Source organism: Hyperolius riggenbachi, chromosome 3 (assembly GCF_040937935.1).
Source record: "Hyperolius riggenbachi isolate aHypRig1 chromosome 3, aHypRig1.pri, whole genome shotgun sequence".
In the NCBI taxonomy this organism is placed as follows: Eukaryota; Metazoa; Chordata; class Amphibia; order Anura; family Hyperoliidae; genus Hyperolius; species Hyperolius riggenbachi.
In genome coordinates this window covers 68,010,121-68,025,520 of record NC_090648.1, presented here as the reverse complement: position 1 = coordinate 68,025,520, position 15,400 = coordinate 68,010,121, and the positions used below count along the sequence as shown (strand labels likewise).

The 15,400-nt window shown below is 46.3% G+C and overlaps 1 protein-coding gene and 1 long non-coding RNA gene across 8 annotated transcripts in view; one reads left to right on the top strand and one right to left on the bottom strand.

The window, feature by feature from the left end:
• SMARCA4 (SWI/SNF related, matrix associated, actin dependent regulator of chromatin, subfamily a, member 4) overlaps positions 1-833 on the top strand; it is a 105,207-nt gene extending 104,374 nt beyond the window's left edge. Inside the window, exon 34 of one of the 3 annotated variants that reach the window (XM_068274323.1) lies at positions 177-833. In XM_068274323.1, coding sequence (XP_068130424.1) covers positions 177-209 — 33 coding nt within the window. In that variant the 3' untranslated portion in view covers positions 210-833. The remainder of the gene's footprint in view (positions 1-176) is intronic. The other 2 variants (XM_068274321.1, XM_068274322.1) reach the window with 2 other exon arrangements.
• LOC137562716 (uncharacterized) overlaps positions 1-15,400 on the bottom strand; it is a 258,806-nt gene that overhangs the window by 118,832 nt on the left and 124,574 nt on the right. For all 5 annotated transcript variants that reach the window (XR_011030171.1, XR_011030169.1, XR_011030173.1 and 2 more), the window contains one exon: positions 8,092-8,187. This is a non-coding gene — a long non-coding RNA (uncharacterized lncRNA). The remainder of the gene's footprint in view (positions 1-8,091; positions 8,188-15,400) is intronic.

Genomic DNA, 15,400 nt, shown 5'->3' with positions numbered 1-15,400 from the left:
TGAAGTTTCAATAAAATTTGAGTAAAATTTGCCTGCAAGCTGGAATGTTCAGCATCTCACTGCACATACAAGTTATGTAGTTTTCGCTATACTAATAGAATGTCAAGCAATGCTGCCCCCCCCCACTTCATTTGTATTATGTTCTTTATACTAATCTTTTCTTTTACTCTTCCTAGGACCGCTCAGGTAGCGGCACCGAGGAAGACTGACGCCCACCTATTAGGACATTCCGATGACCCCACCATGACTCATTCCACTGCGTGCCACCGGAACGCCTGATTCCGCCTCCCCCACACACGCTCCTTATCTTTCCGTAGGACGCTAACGGGTAGCCAGAAATGTAGTGAACTGTACAAAAATGAAATTCTTCCATATTTATATAACTGAGGAGTTCTAGCAACGATCGTATGCCTGTAGCATCTTCGAGAAAAGCATTAACTATCTGGCCAAACCACTAGGCCTCTCAGGATAGGTTCAAAGGATAATGACTTTTGACTATATATAAATATATTTTTCTTTTTATGGCAGTACTGTTTGAGTTACAGTATGGAAATCACTGTAGTGTCAGCTGTGGATGCATGCAGGTAGCAATCCACTTTATTAGTACTGTATTTTACAAATGACAGGTCAAATGAGCCACGCCCCCTCTTGCTGCACGGGCAGGGGGCGGGCCGTGGTAGCTGTATGTACGTGTGTCAGTGTCACTGGATTTCAAACAGTTATAAATTAAAACAAGATGAAATACCTCGAGCAGACGTGTATCTTTTTGTACACATTTTTTTTCCTTTTTTATGTTTGTGGGAGAATAAAAGAAAAAAAAATCTAAATAAAATTGTGAAGTCCTCCTACTAATTGGAGAGATTACTCGGCCTGTCTCAATTCTGTTGTCCGAAGAGCTTACAGCCATCCATTCTCTTGTCTCTGGAGCTGCCACTCATGCATTTTTAAATGCTTAATGACAAGCAGGCCTATTAAAACGTCCTGCTAAAGCCTCTTAACGCTGCCGCTGTGCAAGTGCGTTCCCGTGCGCATGCACGTCAGATCAGTAGGAGAAAAAAAAAACACCCCAAAAAAATGCCTTTACTTTCAAATAATACAGTCCTGGCCAAAAGATTTGAGACTGTCCAACATATTGGAAATTAGAAAAGTTGGTGCTTAAGTATTTATAATGGCAATTTGCATATACTCCAGACTGTTATGAAGAGTGTTCAGATCAATTGCATAGTCCTTCTGTGCCATGAAAAATAACTGAATTCCAAAAAAACCTTTCCACTGCATTTTATTGCTGTCATTAAAGGACCTGCTGAAATCATTTTAGTAATCGTCTTGTTAAAATGAACCAGACGAAGCACTCTTGTGTATTTTGCCGTATAGATCAGTGGGAACATTAGAGAAAACACATACCCTGCTCTCTGTTTCATTATTTACTGTTCAGATTGCTTCTTATCAGCCCAGATAAAATCCCCGACTGAGCATTCAGTCTGGCTTTGCTATAATGACTCAGCAATAATGATTCCTGAGCAGAGCCACAAGGGGGCAGGCTTGGGCATGAAAAGACAGCACTGAATACAGACTCCGCTATAAAGATTCCTGAACAAAGCTAGACTGAATACTCAGTCGGGGATTTTATCAGGGGTGATGAGATGCAATCTGAACAGTAAATAGCAGGGTAGGTGTTTTCTCTAATGTTCCCACTGATATAGATGGTAAAATACATGAGGGTTCTTCGTCTCTGGTTCCCTTTAACTTAGGTGAGAATGTTGACGAGCACAAGGCTGGAGATCATTATGTCAGGCTGATTGGGTTAGAATGGCAGACTTGACATGTTAAAAGGAGGGTGATGCTTGAAATCATTGATCTTCCATTGTTAACTATGGTGACCAGCAAAGAAACACATGCAGCCATCATTGCGTTGCATAAAAATGGCTTCACAGGCAAGGATATTGTTGTTACTAGGAATGCACCCTAAATCAACAATTTATAGGATCATCAAGAACTTCAAGGAAAGAGGTTCAAATCTTGTTAAGAAGGCTTCAGGGCGTCCAAGAAAGTCCAACAAGCGCCAGGATCGTCTCCTAAAGAGGATTCAGCTGCGGGATCGGAGTGCAACCAGTGCAGAGGTTGCTCAGGAATGGCAGCAGGCAGGTGTGAGCGCATCTGCACACACAGTGAGGCAAAGACTTTTGGAAGATGGCCTGGTGTCAAGTAAGGCAGCAAAGAAGCCACTTCTCTTCCAAAAAAACATCAGGGACAGATTGATATTCTGCAGAAAGTATGGTGAATGGACTGCTGATGACTGGGGCAAAGTCATTCTCCGATGAAGCCCCTTTCCGATTGTTTAGGGCATCTGGAAAAAGGCTTGTCAAGAGAAGAAAAGGTGAGCGCTACCATCAGTCCTGTGTCATGCCAACAATAAAGCATCCTGAGACCATTCATGTGTGGGGTTGCTTCTTATCCAAGGGAGTGGGCTCACTCACAATTTTGATAAAAAACACAGCCATGAATAAAGAATGGTACCAAAACACCCTCCAACAGCAACTTCTTCCAACAATCCAACAGGTGAAGAACAATGCATTTTCTAGCACGATGGAGCACCGGGTCATAAGGCAAAAGTGATAACTAAGTGACTCGGGGACCAACGTTGAAATTTTGCGTCCATGGCCTGGAAACTCCCCAGATCTTAATCCCATTGAGAACTTGTGGTCATTCCTCAAGAGGCGGGTGGACAAACAAAAAACAAATAATTCTGAGAAACTAAAAAAAGTGATTATGAAAGAATGGGTTGCTTTCAGTCAGGATTTGGCCCATGAGAGCATGCCCAGTCGAATTGCATAGGTCCTGAAAGAAGGGCCAACACTGAAAATACTGACTGCATAAATCTCATGTACTGTATATTCCTGCGTATAAGACTACTTTTTAACCCTTGAAAATCTTCTGAAAAGTTGGGGGTTGTCTTATACGCCGGGTGTCATTGATGCGGGATGTTACCGCTTCTCAGATCTCCCTGCTGAGGGAGCGCAATCTATTCTTCCATACCGCTCTGATAAACAGGTAGACAAGGAGAGCTGACCAGTCTACTTAAGGAGAGTTGACCAATGCAACAAGTCAATTGACTATATACTGTTATATACTGGGTAACACATACAGTACAGCACCAGTATCTGTTCATACACAGCAGCAGTACATGATTTTTTTTATTTTAATTTGGTGTGCGTTGGAAGAGGGGTAGTCTTATACGGCGAGTATAACTCAAACTCTATATTTTAACTGGAAAAGTTGGGGGGGGGGTCGTCTTATACGCCGGAATATACGGTAATGATCAATGAAAGCCTTTGAAACATATGAAGTGCTTATAATTACATTTCAGTACATCACATAAACAACTGAAACAAGGATCTAAAAGCAGTTTAGCAGCAAACTTTGTGGAAAAAAAATCATATTTTTGACAGTCTCAAAACTTTTGGCCAGGACTGTATATTGTTACCATACTTTGTACTAGGGACATAATTAAAATCTTGTGATAACCAGGACAAATAGGCAGATACAATGTTTGGGTTTTATGTACAGTAGCAGTGTATATATTAAAACTATAGGGGGAGAAATAGTGTGTTTTTTCATCTTTTCCTTGTTTTTCCCTTTAAAATGCATAGAAATTAAACTAATTACTGAAAACTAATATCAACCCCAAAAAGCCTAATTGGTGGTGGGAAAAAAAACGAAGATATAGATAATTTCATTGTGATTAAGCTATTGGCAAATGAAAGGGATGAGCACGGAGAGGTGAAAATCGCTCGTCTGTTAGGATAAATACCCCTTTGGGGTGACGTGGTTAAGAGGTTTAAGGGCCCATTCACACCTGAGCGGGAATCGCACGATTCCCGCTCACGGCAAACCGCTAGCGGTTCTGCAAGAACCGCTACACAATGTAGCGAGTGGCAGTGTTCTCACTGCCGCGGTTGCGGTTAGCGATAACCGCAACCGCGCTGCATGCAGCGATTTGCCGGCGACGAGCGTTCCGCGTTTTGCGATTGTGATTAGCGTGCATAGCATGCTAATCGCGATCGCTCCAAACCCGCCGCAGTGTCCAGTGATTTTTCCGCGCTGATCGCGGGAAAATCACTCCCGCAGAACGCCGGCGGTAATCGCCGGCGTTCTGCGGTTTTAAGTGTGAACGGGCCCTAAGTGCTTCTTGATGTTTGGAGAAAGTTCTGCAGATGAAATATAAAGTACAAAGGTAAAGAGTATAGCGGTGCCAGAAGTACGATTATCTATCTGCCTCCAGCAGTGCCCATTAAAGAGGATTTATATAAACTCACTCACTTTCCATAATAAGGTCAGGCCATTGGCTGTGTTAAGAAATGGGCTTTTACTTCTGAAATGACAGCCAGTGATGTCAGTCAACCAACGCCCTGGCCTTATCCCTTCCTGCTCCTGTATACAGGCACTATAGTCAGCTGGGGATGCATGCAGGCAGGCAGTAACTGCCTGATCTACTTATTGAGGAAACTGGGTGTAGGATTTTTATGTATACTATTAAAAGGCACTGCAGTGGGCACATGGGGAAATGGTTTTAACTTTCCAAAGTGGTGTTCTTATCAACCCATTAGCAGCCTCCCAAAGTAAAGCTATCTGTGGCTGCAGGGCTTTTTTTTTTTTTTGTGTGCCTTCCCCAGCCTGGCAGAGTGGCTCAGGGAACTTTCATATTAACCTATTCCAGGCGGCTGAACGGAGTTTTCTCTGCGCCGGAGGCGCTGCAATGCCGACATCCTCACATGACGTGATCATAACCCAGGGCATGGTGTCAGTGGTGCAGTGCCGCCGAGTGGTAGAAGGGTGAAGGAAGAGTCCCTTCCATCACCCCTCATTCACTACTGGGTTATGATCACGTGTCATACCATGTGATCGGAACTCTGAAGAGGATGCTGGGAGTGCAGCGCCACAAGGAGATGAAGAGAAGCCGATCCAGCTGCCTGGAACAGGTCAATATAAAGAAGCTCCCGGTGCCGCTCTGCACAGCTGCAATAGGCAGCTAGATGGCATATGCCATTAGAAGACACAGTGGCACACATTATCTGTCTCAAGATAATACATGCAGAGCTGCTAATAGGTTAAATGACTAGTCCAATTAAATTTAATTGTGAAAGTATTAAAGCAAACTGAAAGCAAAAAATAAACTGCTGAGATAACTTATCTGTAATTCTGAGCAGATCAGTCAAGAACAGTCTTATCAGTCTGCCGTCAGCCTGTACTCACCTGCAACTGTCGGCAGAAAGACCGCCCCGTGGGAGGGTCTAACGGACCTGTCGTTTGCTAAAGTACGGCGTGTGTACGCGACTTAATATGACTTTCTTGGCGTCTTAGTCGTATTTTGGTTTTACATTTTAAAAATCCAGTTCAGACTCTCTGGTCCATAGCTGCAGTTTTTTTATGTTTATTCAGTTCCTATACAGGCAAATCTTGACCTACTGAATTTTTAATCTGTTCCCTGCAATCAAAAAAATAAAACTACTGCTTGGCTGAAAAATACTTCTATAACCTCCTATTTATTATCAGTATACTGGACACAAGTGTCCGAAAATGACAGGCTCTGCCGATAATCTGGCTAGTGTACAGCAGCCCTGACTAACAACTGCCACATGGCCACAGCTGATAGGTTTATTCTCCCCGCCCACTGCATGATGTCACATCTCTGTGCCACTCCCTCAGCCCCCCCAAAAAAGAGAACAAAATGTCTGTCTTTTGACAAGATGAAGGGTGTATATATTTTTTGTTGTGTTTTAAAGAACAAGGCACATTTTCACAGTTTTCTTTAGCAATGGTAATATATATTCATATATATTCTTTAAGTGAACCCGAGGTTAGAGTTATATTGAGGCTGCCATATTTCCAGATTTATTTCATTTTAAGCAATGCCAGTTGCCTGGCTGTCTTGCTGATCCTCTGCCTCTAATACTTTCAGCCCTGAACAAGCATGCAGCAGATCAGGTGTTTCTGACAATATTAGCTGCATGCTTGTTTCTGTTGTAATTCAGACACTACTGCAGCTAAATAGATCAACAGGGCTGCCAGGCAACTGGTATTATTTAAAAGGAAACAAATATTGCAGCCTCCATGTCACTCTCACCTCAGGTTCACTTTAGGGGGAACTGAAGTGAGAGTGATATGGTGGCTGCCATGTTTATCTTTTTAACAATACCAGTTGCCCGGCTGTCCTGCTAATCTATTTGCAATAGTGTCTGAATCACACCAGAAACAAGCATGCAGCTAATCTTCTCAGATCTGACAATGTCAAACGCCTGATCTGCTGCATGCTTGTTCAGGGGCTATGGCTAAAAGTATTAGAGGCAGAGGATCAGCAGGATAGCCAGGCAACTGGTATTGCTTAAAAGTAAATATGGCAGCCTCCACCTCTCTATTCCAGTTGCCCTTTAAATAACAGTTTTTCTCATTCTTCTGCCCTTATCCATCCCACATAACAGAATAAACTCCTCCTTATACTTGCTTGAACAAAAATAATTTTTCATATCCTCATCACTCAGCAGGGTTACTGACAGGCACAAGAGATACTCTTAGGGCTGGTTCACACTGCAAGAGCTTTTTCAGCGCTAGTGTTTTGAAAAGCTTTTGCTAACGCAATGGGGGATTTTTATAAATTCACATCGCTCTAGTGAGAGAACACACACAGCATTGCATTAGCAAGCTTTTAAAGAGAATCTGTAATGTCAAGACGTCGCCTGGGGGGTACTCACCTCGGGTGGGGGAAGTCTCAGAGTCCCAATGAGGCTTCCCACGCCGTCCTCCGTCCCTCGGGGGTATCGCTGCAGCCCTCCGTACAGCGGTGACATCTATTTACCTTCCCGGCTCCTGCGCAGGCGCTCTGACGGCTGTCGGCTCCGAAGTAGGCGGAAATACCCAATCGCTGTCGGGTCTTCTCTACTGCGCAGGCGCAAGTCTCCGGCGCCTGCGCAGTAGAGCGGACCCGACTGAGATCGGGTATTTCCGTCTACTTCAGAGCCAAAAGCAGCCACAGCGCCCCCGCTGGAGCCAGCAAAGGTAAATATTGAATTGACAGTCGGGTCTGTCGCCGGCTGTTCGGAGGGCTGCAGCGAGACCCCCGTGGGAAAGAGGACAGCGTGGGAAGCTTCATTAGGATCCCGAGGCTTCCCCCACCCGAGGTGAGTACCTCCCAGGGGATATTTTTGATGTTCCAGTGTCTCTTTTAAATCACAAACCTGCTCTTGCAGTGTGAACCAGCCCTTTAGGCCCCATTCACACTTGCAAAATGCTAGCACTTTTGCTCAGGCGATTAACGCAAAAAAAATCGTCATTCATCCTTTGCGATTTGTTAGTGTTTAGTGCTTCTATAGCACTAAACGCAATTGCATGAAAATGATTTGCATTAATCGCCACCGATTAACGCAAATCGCCCAAGTAAGGACAGGCTCATAGGGTATTATTGCACTAGCGCTTTAAAAAATGCTAGCGTTTGAGCGGTTTGCTGAAATTGCCAGCAAAACGCTCTAGTGTAAATGGGCCCTTATACTGTTTTGACTTGTGGGATGGAAGTGCCCTAGTGAAAATCGGGATGGCTTGTGCCTATTGGCCGCCCTGCCGCAGATGAGTTGCTGTCAGACACTGGTAGGTTAATCGGCTTCCGCCATGTTTAGAAAAGTGGATAAATATTGTTTGGTGTATCAGTAAAACAGTGCAGAAACTGTTGGCATTATATAACTGCATAATAATCCAAGAGAAAGAGGCATTTTCTTTATACAGTTTTTTTTTATGGGGATTATATTTATTCTACTGCAGTTACATGATTGACTGTAGAGCCAGCAGCATGCGATATTTCCACTGCAATGGTCCTTATGCATTACTTTGTCTCCAACCTAGGTTCTCATCATGTGATACGTGTACCCTAGTGGGTATTTCAGGTGGGTCCAGGGGGCAATTGGGCTTAATGTATTTAATCAGAGCAAATTTACAGTTTTCAAAAATAATAATAAACCCTATATAAACACCACTACTAAATTAGTATTTTAGCTATCTAAATGCAATGGTAAAATCTCACATATTGTCTTAAGCTTTGTTCACCTTGCGTTCCGTCCGCATGTCCGTCTGCATTGGCCGGTTTTTGAAGCAGTTTTTTTAGTCGATTTCTCTGCGTTGGACGGTTTTCTTAAAGAGACTCTGTAACAAAAAAAAAAATATCCCCTGGGGGGTTACTTCGGGAGGCGGAAGCCTCAGGGTCCCAATGAGGCTTCCCCATCCCTGTAGCTGCAGGCAATCCAGCGCTGGCTCCCCTGAAGCGTCCCGGAATCCTCCCCTGATGAGCGCTGATTTATTTACCTTCCCTGGCTCCAGCGGGGGCGCTGTTGCGGCTCTCACCATGGAGATAGGCGGAAATAGCCGATCTCTGTCGGGTCCGCTCTACTATGCATGCGCAGGAGACTTGCGCAGTAGAGCAGACCGACAGCGATAATCTATTTCCGCCTATCTCCGAGCGGAGAGCCGATACTGCGACTGCGCTGGGTAGGTAAATATTTACATCCCTGCTGTTCGGAGGGGCACAGCGAGACCACTGTGGGACACAGGGCGGCGGAAGCCTCGATTGGATCCGGAGGCTTCCCCCACCCGAGGTGAGTACCCCCCAGGGGAACTTTTTTAGTTACATGTTTTCTTTAAGCGCTTTTGCAGCGCAATTGTGGTTTTTTTTTCACGTCCTGACATCAGTCAGGAAGTGAGCTATTTGATCTGGAAAAGAATAAATACAATGTATTTATCCTTAAAAATGCAATCGCTGCACAAAGTGATTTTGTAAGTGTTTTGCGTTTTCCTATACCGTCCATTGAGGTGGAATTGCCTGAAAAATGGCCCATGCAGCGCTTCTCTGAGCGGATGGGAAATGAACCGCTCAGATGTGAACTCTCTCATAGGGAATCATGGCACAAGTGCTTTCAGCGCGAGTTTTGAAAATCGCCAGCGCTTAAAAATTATCAAACTCCCCTAGTGTGAACGAGCTCTGAGAAACCATTACCATGCGAGAGTACTAAATGTGTCCGTGTCAGTGATAATCTTTACCATATCATGAAGTCATTGGTGAGCATAGGCCTTCACAAGGGGTGCACAGCAATAAACTGTGGAGAAACACTGGTCTGCAACACTGTTGGCTACTCCTGGTTACTGAATTAAAGCAAACTGATAAAAAGCACCTATGAAGAGAATCCCATAAAGCCCTCTTGGTTCTCTCGCCCCACTGTTGTCACCCCCCCCCCCTTTTTTTGTAGTTATTTGACCAATTCAGATCTGTCAGCTTTTTACTGCCTACTGTAAGTGACATCATAGAAAAGGAGGGGGGAAGGAGGTGCGTAGGCTCCTAAACTTACTGCACCTCCCGTGACCCGGTGGCTGTCTCTGGAACGGGCAGCTTTACATCAAAACAAAGTCCTGGTCGGCGTAGGCGCAGTATGTCAGCGGCAGTACGCGCACTCTCCCATAAGAAGATGTAGCTGGCGCGTGTGCCCTCTGACCTAGACATTGTACACACACATTATGCTTGGGTGCCTGGCGACCCCGCGTGCCAGCTATGTCTTCCCGCTGGAGAGTGCGTGTACTCTCACCAACATACTGCGCCGACCAGGACTTTGTAAGGGGCAGCTTTACTTCTAAACTGACACAGACGCCAGGCCACGGGAGGTGCGGTAAGGTTATGCGCACCTCCCCCCCCCCAACCACACCTACACATTACATTACAGAATTCATTTAGCACTTTGGTATCCTTTAAGGTTTGTTTGTAGCAATAGTGGTCATTCGGATTTTCCAGGATCGAAGCGGACCAAGGCCTTAAAAGGACAACTGAAGAGAGAGGTATATGGAGGCTGCCTTGTTTGTTTCCTTTTAAGCAATACCAGTTGCCTGGTAGCCCTGCTGATCCTCTGCCTCTAATACTATTAGCCACAGCCCCTGAACAAGCATGCAGCAGATCAGGTGTTTCAGACTTTAAAGTCAGATCTGACAAGACTAGCTGCATGCTTGTTTCTGGTGTTATTCAGATACTACTGCAGAGAAATAGACCAGCAGGGCTGCCAGGCAACTGGTATTGATTAAAAGGAAATAAATATGGCAGCTTCCGTATACCTCTTCAGTTCCCCTTTAATCAGCATGGAGATTGCCTGCTGCCTTTGTGGCTACCCCATGGTTACTTTGCTCTTTCCCTCTCACAGATTGGCTCAGCAGACTTGTACACAAGCCATAAAAATAAATCTTCCTGTAAGATTGCTGTACGGATTGATGGAGTGGAGCTAAGCTTCTGAGTAGCAGCTCTGAGCCGGATATATTAATTCCATTTTAATGAATTTGTTTCTTCTGACGATCCATTGAGCAGGAAGTTTCATGCTATAAAACTAACCTTGAGCTATCTCTGCTTGTGTTGGCTGCGAGTCACATTTTCTCAAGGAAATCCGTCAGCTAATATTGGAGGAGGCTCTATGTATGTATTGATGTATAATACGCTGGAAAATAACGTTTTTAAACATATAGTATTTTTACATGGCTTGTTATTAAAGTGACACTGAAGTGAAAAAACAACTTCTGATGAATTGTATGTGTAGTATGGATAATTCATAGAACATTAGTAGCAAAGAAAAGTCATTTTTAAGTTATTTAGGGATTTTTATAACATTGCATCATTCTATCATATTTACAAGTACAAACCCCACTCTGTATTTTAAGTTAGGAAAAAGAGCAGAGATAATGGCCCTTTGAACTCCCCCAGCAGTAAAACCTTATCTAAAGCTGCCTCTCTGTTTCTTTGATGTGTAGGTGCTCCAAAAAACAGGACAGTGTTTGACCCAAATTGGGTCGGTGAGCTCAGAGCAGCTCTTTTGCATAGATAACAAGTGAAGTTTCTTAATTCTTACTGTACTGCATGTAGAATGAATGGACGATATGAGACGTTGTTCTTTGCTACTAATGTTCTATTTCTTAGCTGTACTACATATGCAGTTCATTATCTCATAAGTTTATTTTCACTCCAGATTCCCTTTATGTCATGTCTGACTCTTTACGACCTCACAGACCACAGCATGCCAGGCACTTCTATCCTCTACAACAGCACCGGGCAAAATACAGCCCGCGTACGCTGTACACCCAGCCCACCGATGGGTGGCTAGTTTCTCTTCCTTCCCCCTCCCTCCCTCCCTGCGGAGTCGCGAGCGGGTGGCAAGCAAGGAACTTAAAACCCACCACCTCCGAGTCCAGCATAGCCCCCATGGCAACAGGGCATCACATGACTCGCTGTTAGGACATCCCAGTGTGCAGGGAAGGAGGGGAGAATTTAAAGGAGAACTGTAGTGAGAGGTATATGGAGGCTGCCATATTTCCTTTTAAGCAACACCAGTTGCCTGGCATCCCTGCTGATCTATTTGGCTGAAGAAGTGTCTGAATCACACCAGAAACAAGCGTGCAGCTAATCTGGTCATATCTGTCAAAATTGTCAGAAAAACCTGATCTGCTGCATGCTTGTTCAGGGTCTATGGCTGAAAGTATTAGACGCAGGATAGCCAGGTAACTGGTATTGCTTAAATAGAAATATGGCAGCCTCCATACACCTCTCTCTACAGTTCTCCTTTAAGGAATGAGGCCCATGGTCCGCAATATGTGCCCTGGGCCGGGAAAAGTTTTCCCAGCCCTGCTCTAGAAGCTTGTCTTAGTATCACAGAGGCAACTAATATGAGCTATCTAGTCATCTCATTTCCTGACAGCTCCTCCTTTAGCTTTTGTAATGACACACAGGGATGAGGTTCGAATTGAATCCTACTCGAAATCACTTGGATTCAAAACGTTAATTAGAGCACCTGAGGGGGCAGATAAGGGAGTGTAAACTTGCCCATGCTGCCGTCTGCTTTCATGCACTTCAATTGCATCCCCGGGTTGAAGGAGGAAGCGTGGTAGTGATGTGACGTGACTTGGAAAGCAAAGTGGGATGCAATTGAAGCATCATATGAGCAGCTGAAGGCAGTGCATTCACCCGCTGTCAGCTGCTCTCCTGCATTGGCCAGGCTCTTATTAGTGCTTAGTACCAGTGCTGACAGCCAAATAATGTCTTTCCCGAGTCCATGGCGGTCTGGAGGGGTAATAGTAATTAATGCCGCTGGGCCATTTTTCGGCTTTACCCTGCGCTAATTTTCTGGTGCCATTTTTGCATGTATGCGTCTGGTGCTTGGGGAGAGAGGAGATGTATTGAGAGGAGAGCCTAGTGCTTGAGGTGGGAGGAGATGGACAGAGGAGAGCCTAATGGTTGGGGCTGGAGGAGATGGACTGAGAGGAGAGTCTAGTGCTTGGGATGAGAGGAGATGGACTGAGAGGAGAGCCTAGTGGTTGGGGTGAGAGGAGATAGACAGAGGAGAGCCTAGTGGTTGGGGTGAGAGGAGATGGACAGAGGAGAGCCTAATGGTTGGGGCTGGAGGAGATGGACTGAGAGGAGAGTCTAGTGCTTGGGATGAGAGGAGATGGACTGAGAGGAGAGCCTAGTGGTTGGGGTGAGAGGAGATAGACAGAGGAGAGCCTAGTGGTTGGGGTGAGAGGAGATGGACTGAGAGGAGAGCCTCGTGGTTGGGGTGAGAGGAGATGGACTGAGAGGAGAGTCTAGTGCTTGGGATGAGAGGAGATGGACTGAGAGGAGAGCCTAGTGGTTGGGGTGAGAGGAGATAGACAGAGGAGAGCCTAGTGGTTGGGGTGAGAGGAGATGGACTGAGCGGAGAGCCTAGTGGTTGGGGTGAGAGAAGAGTCTAGTGCTTGGGTTGGGAGGAGTTGGACTGAGAGGGGAGTCTAGTGCTTAGGGTGAGTGGAGATGGACTGAGAGGAAAGTCTAGTGGTTGGGGCGAGAGGAGACGGACTGAGAGGAGATTCTAGTGCTTGGGACGAGAGGAGATGGACTGAGAGGAGAGTCTAGTGGTTGGAGCGAGAGGAGACGGACTGAGAGGAGATTCTAGTGCTTGGGACGAGAGGAGATGGACTGAGAGGAGAGTCTAGTGGTTGGGGCGAGAGGAGACGGACTGAGAGGAGATTCTAGTGCTTGGGACGAGAGGAGATGGACTGAGAGGAGAGTCTAGTGGTTGGGGCGAGAGGAGACGGACTGAGAGGAGATTCTAGTGCTTGGGACGAGAGGAGATGGACTGAGAGGAGAGTCTAGTGGTTGGGGCGAGAGGAGATGGACTGAGAGGGGAGTCTAGTGCTTGGGGAGGGAGGAGATGGACTGAGAGGGGAGTCTAATGCTTGGGGCGAGAGGAGATGGACTGAGAGGGGAGTCTAGTATTTGGGGCTGGAGGAGATGGACTGAGAGGGTAATCTAGTGGTTGTGGTGAGAGGAGATGGACTGAGAGGAGAGTCTAGTGCTTGGGGCGAGAGGAGATGGACTGAGAGGGTAATCTAGTGGTTGAGGTGAGAGGAGATGGACTGAGAGGAGAGTCTAGTGCTTGGAGCGAGAGGAGATGGACTGAGAGGGGAGTCTAGTGCTTGGGGCGAGAGGAGATGGACTGAGAGGGGAGTCTAGTATTTGGGGCTGGAGGAGATGGACTGAGAGGGTAATCTAGTGGTTGGGGTGAGAGAGATGACTGAGAGGAGAGTCTAGTGCTTGGGGCGAGAGGGCGATGGACTGAGAGGAGAGTCTAGTATTTGGGCTGGAGGAGATGGCTGAGAGGGTAATCGGGTGGGGCGAGAGGAGATGGACTGAGAGGAGAGTCTAGTGCTTGGGGCGAGAGGAGATGGACTGAGAGGGTAATCTAGTGGTTGGGGCGAGAGGAGATGGACTGAGAGGGGAGCCTAGTGCTTGGGGGGAGAGGAGTGGACTGAGAGGAGAGTCTAGTGCTTGGGGCGAGAGGAGATGGACTGAGAAGAGAGTCTAGTGATTGGGGCGAGAGGAGATGGACTGAGAGGTAATCGAGTGTTGGGGTGAGAGGAGATGGACTGAGAGGAGAGTCTAGTGCTTGGGGGCGGAGAGGCGATGGACTGAGAGGAGAGTCTAGTATTTGGGGCTGGAGGAGATGGACTGAGAGGGTAATCTAGTGGTTGGGGCGAGGAGGAGATGGACTGAGAGGAGAGTCTAGTGCTTGGGGCGAGAGGGAGATGGACTGAGAGGGTAATCTAGTGTTGGGGCGAGAGGAGATGGACTGAGAGGGGAGCCTAGTGCTTGGGGCGAGAGGAGATGGACTGAGAGGAGAGTCTAGTGCTTGGGCGAGAGGAGATGGAATGAGAAGAGAGTCTAGTGATTGGGGCGAGAGGAGATGGACTGAGAGGGTAATCTAGTGGTTGGGGTGAGAGGAGATGGACTGAGAGGGGAGTCTAGTGCTTGGGGCGAGAGGAGATGGACTGAGAGGAGAGCCTAGTGGTTGGGGCGAGAGGAGATGGACTGAGAGGAGAGCCTAGTGCTTGGGGCGAGAGGAGATGGACTGAGAGGAGATGGACTGAGAGGGGAATCTAGTGCTTGGGGCAAGAGGAGATCGACTGAGAGGGGTATTCAGTGTATTGTGTAACGCAGGGTTACAATGTGAACAAAGTTAGTCTGCCTCTGCTGCAGCCCATTTTTAGAATGTACAATTCAAGGCAGAGTTTTAAATCGCACGAGTGAAAATATGCATGTTTAGCCGAGCTTTGACTTGGGCCAGTTAGTGACAGTTAGCACAGGGAGTATTATTATATCATGCATAAACATTTCAGGTGTGCAAATCAATACCTGATGTGGTCTCATTATAAATGGCATTTGATTATAGGGATTGCATATTTTTTTTTCTCTTGCAATCCAGTCATCATGTTTTATGAAACAATGTTTTATCCAGCTCTTGCTTTCTATTTATAATCCTATTATGGGATTGGAATGTGTGTGTCATCCCTATATAAATGTGATAATAATAAGATGTAGGTTAGCTGTGACTGAAAACCATAGAAAAGCACATAATCCCAGCCACCCTGTGCAACACTGGCAGCAAATTAGCTGTTAATGAAGCTTTGGTGTGACTTCTGTCTATATTTATCCAGTGTTGGATGAGGGTGTTCCTGTGACCTGCACTGCCACTATAGATACTGGCTCTGGCAGGGGACCAAACAGCATATATGTACAACCCTTGTCTGCTACTGTAAAGCACTGAAGGAGTACTTAAAGTGGACCCGAATTGGCACAGGGAGGCAGAGGCGACACAGAGGCATGTTCCCTGGTCCATGACATGCCTATGTGTGCGCCGCTGTCTACCTCACCTGTGCCGGGCTGTCACCCTCCAAAATTGCAGACATGCCGATAGGCACTCCTACAAAAACTCCTGCCCAATGGTGGTGTTCCTAACACCCCTTCCCCAGCCCTCATTGGGCAGCTCTGCAGCTCCCCCGCCTCCCTGCACTCTACTCTATGATG